Source organism: Crocuta crocuta, unplaced genomic scaffold (genome assembly GCF_008692635.1).
Source record: "Crocuta crocuta isolate KB4526 unplaced genomic scaffold, BGI_CrCroc_1.0 scaffold610, whole genome shotgun sequence".
NCBI classification, from domain to species: domain Eukaryota; kingdom Metazoa; phylum Chordata; class Mammalia; order Carnivora; family Hyaenidae; genus Crocuta; species Crocuta crocuta.
Window position 1 is genome coordinate 549,110 of NW_027527456.1, and position 1,511 is coordinate 550,620.

A 1,511-nucleotide genomic window follows, 5' to 3' on the forward strand; every position below is an offset into this window, starting at 1 on the left:
AAGGCACGTGATATGGGCCACTTCTTTTCAAATATTTCAGCAGGAAATCAAACAACAGCTGTTGTCTGTACTACTCTCACCTTTTTCTCCGTAACTTGGAAATTAGTTCCAAGTGAAACATCATCAGCAACCAGAAAACCTCAATTTTATTTGATCTTTTTTCTTTTTTCTTTTAAGTAGGCTCCACGCCCAACGTGGGGCTTGAACTCACGACCTTGAGATCAAGACCCGAGCTGAGATCAAGAGTTAGATTCTTAACCGACTGAGCCACCCAGGCGCCCCACCTCTCTTTTAAAACTCATTTCAACTACAGTAGTACGTACCATGCACATTTTAGTCTCTGCTAGAGACAGAAATTGAAAGGAATATTTATGAATCCTTTCTCATGGGATTTTGTTTTCAGTGAAAAGCTCTTCAAGTAATGGTAACGAGTAGCGCTCTCACCAACGCTAAGCCTTGCTTTTCGCCAAAGCTCAGTCAACAGGTGCTAGAGATAAACCGTACCAGCAAAGTATCTCCCGGCGGGATCCACCTTCCCATCATTGAATCGATTGTTTTTCTTGTCCTTATCGACTGTGCCCAGGACGGCCACCGTCTGATCTTCCCAGTTCAAAGCACAGAACTTTGTTCCGATGGTGGCGACGTAGCCTCCTGACTGGCGAAGGGCCACAGAGCTGACGGGGGCATCTACAGAAGCAAAGGCAGCATTTCAGAACGCGACGGGCAGGCCAGTGGCTGAGCGGCCCGCTGCGGGCATCGCGCCACCAGGCATCTCGCCACCAGGCATCTCCAAGAGGGTTCCGGCTCTTTTGATGACGGGAGCGTCCTCTCCCTTCGGGTGAAGGGTGCAGGCTACGTGACCGAGCACATTCATTGAGCAGTGTTCTGAAAGCTTCCAGTCTACTGGGAGAAGCAGAGAAGTCACTCCGTGGCAGCCGTGGCTGGGGCGGGTGCCACATCAAGTTCGAAGGAGGGGTCCCTAACCGGGGTGGGGAGACAGGGGGACACCAGAGTAGCTGTCACAGAGCAAGTGATGCTCGCTTCACCTGCTCTCCAGGAAATCCAGAGACACAAACCCTGTTTGGTTCTGACTACTAGGCTTTGCCACCGCTCACTCTCCCTCCAAAACAGGACTTGTCTCTCTTTTTTCTTTTTTAATTATTTTAATGTGTATTAGTTCTGAGAGAGAGAGAGAGACAGAGTGTGAGCAGGGAGGGGCAGAGAGAGAGAGGGAGACAGAATCCAAAGCAGGCTCCAGGCTCCGAGCTGTCAGCACAGAGCCTGACGTGGGGCTCGAACTTGTAAACCGCGAGATCATGACCTGAGCTGAAGCTGGACGTTTAACCGACTGAGCCACCCAGGTGCCCCTCTTTTTCCTTTTTCTTTTTTAAAGTTTATTTATTTATTTTGAAAGAGAGAGGGAGAGTGCAGCTGGGGAAGAGGCAGAGAGAGAGAGAGAGAGAGAGAGAGAGAGAGAGAGCGAAAATCCCAAGCAGTCTCTGAGCTGTCAG

At 50.0% G+C, this 1,511-nt stretch overlaps 1 protein-coding gene across 2 annotated transcripts in view; it reads right to left on the minus strand.

Annotated features, from left to right (window-relative positions):
* The window catches only part of JADE3 (jade family PHD finger 3), a 173,009-nt gene that overhangs the window by 9,188 nt on the left and 162,310 nt on the right, over nt 1-1,511 (minus strand). The window contains exon 14 of one of the 2 annotated variants that reach the window (XM_077763034.1): nt 505-687. In XM_077763034.1, coding sequence (XP_077619160.1) covers nt 505-687 — 183 coding nt within the window. The other variant, XM_077763017.1, reaches the window with a different exon arrangement.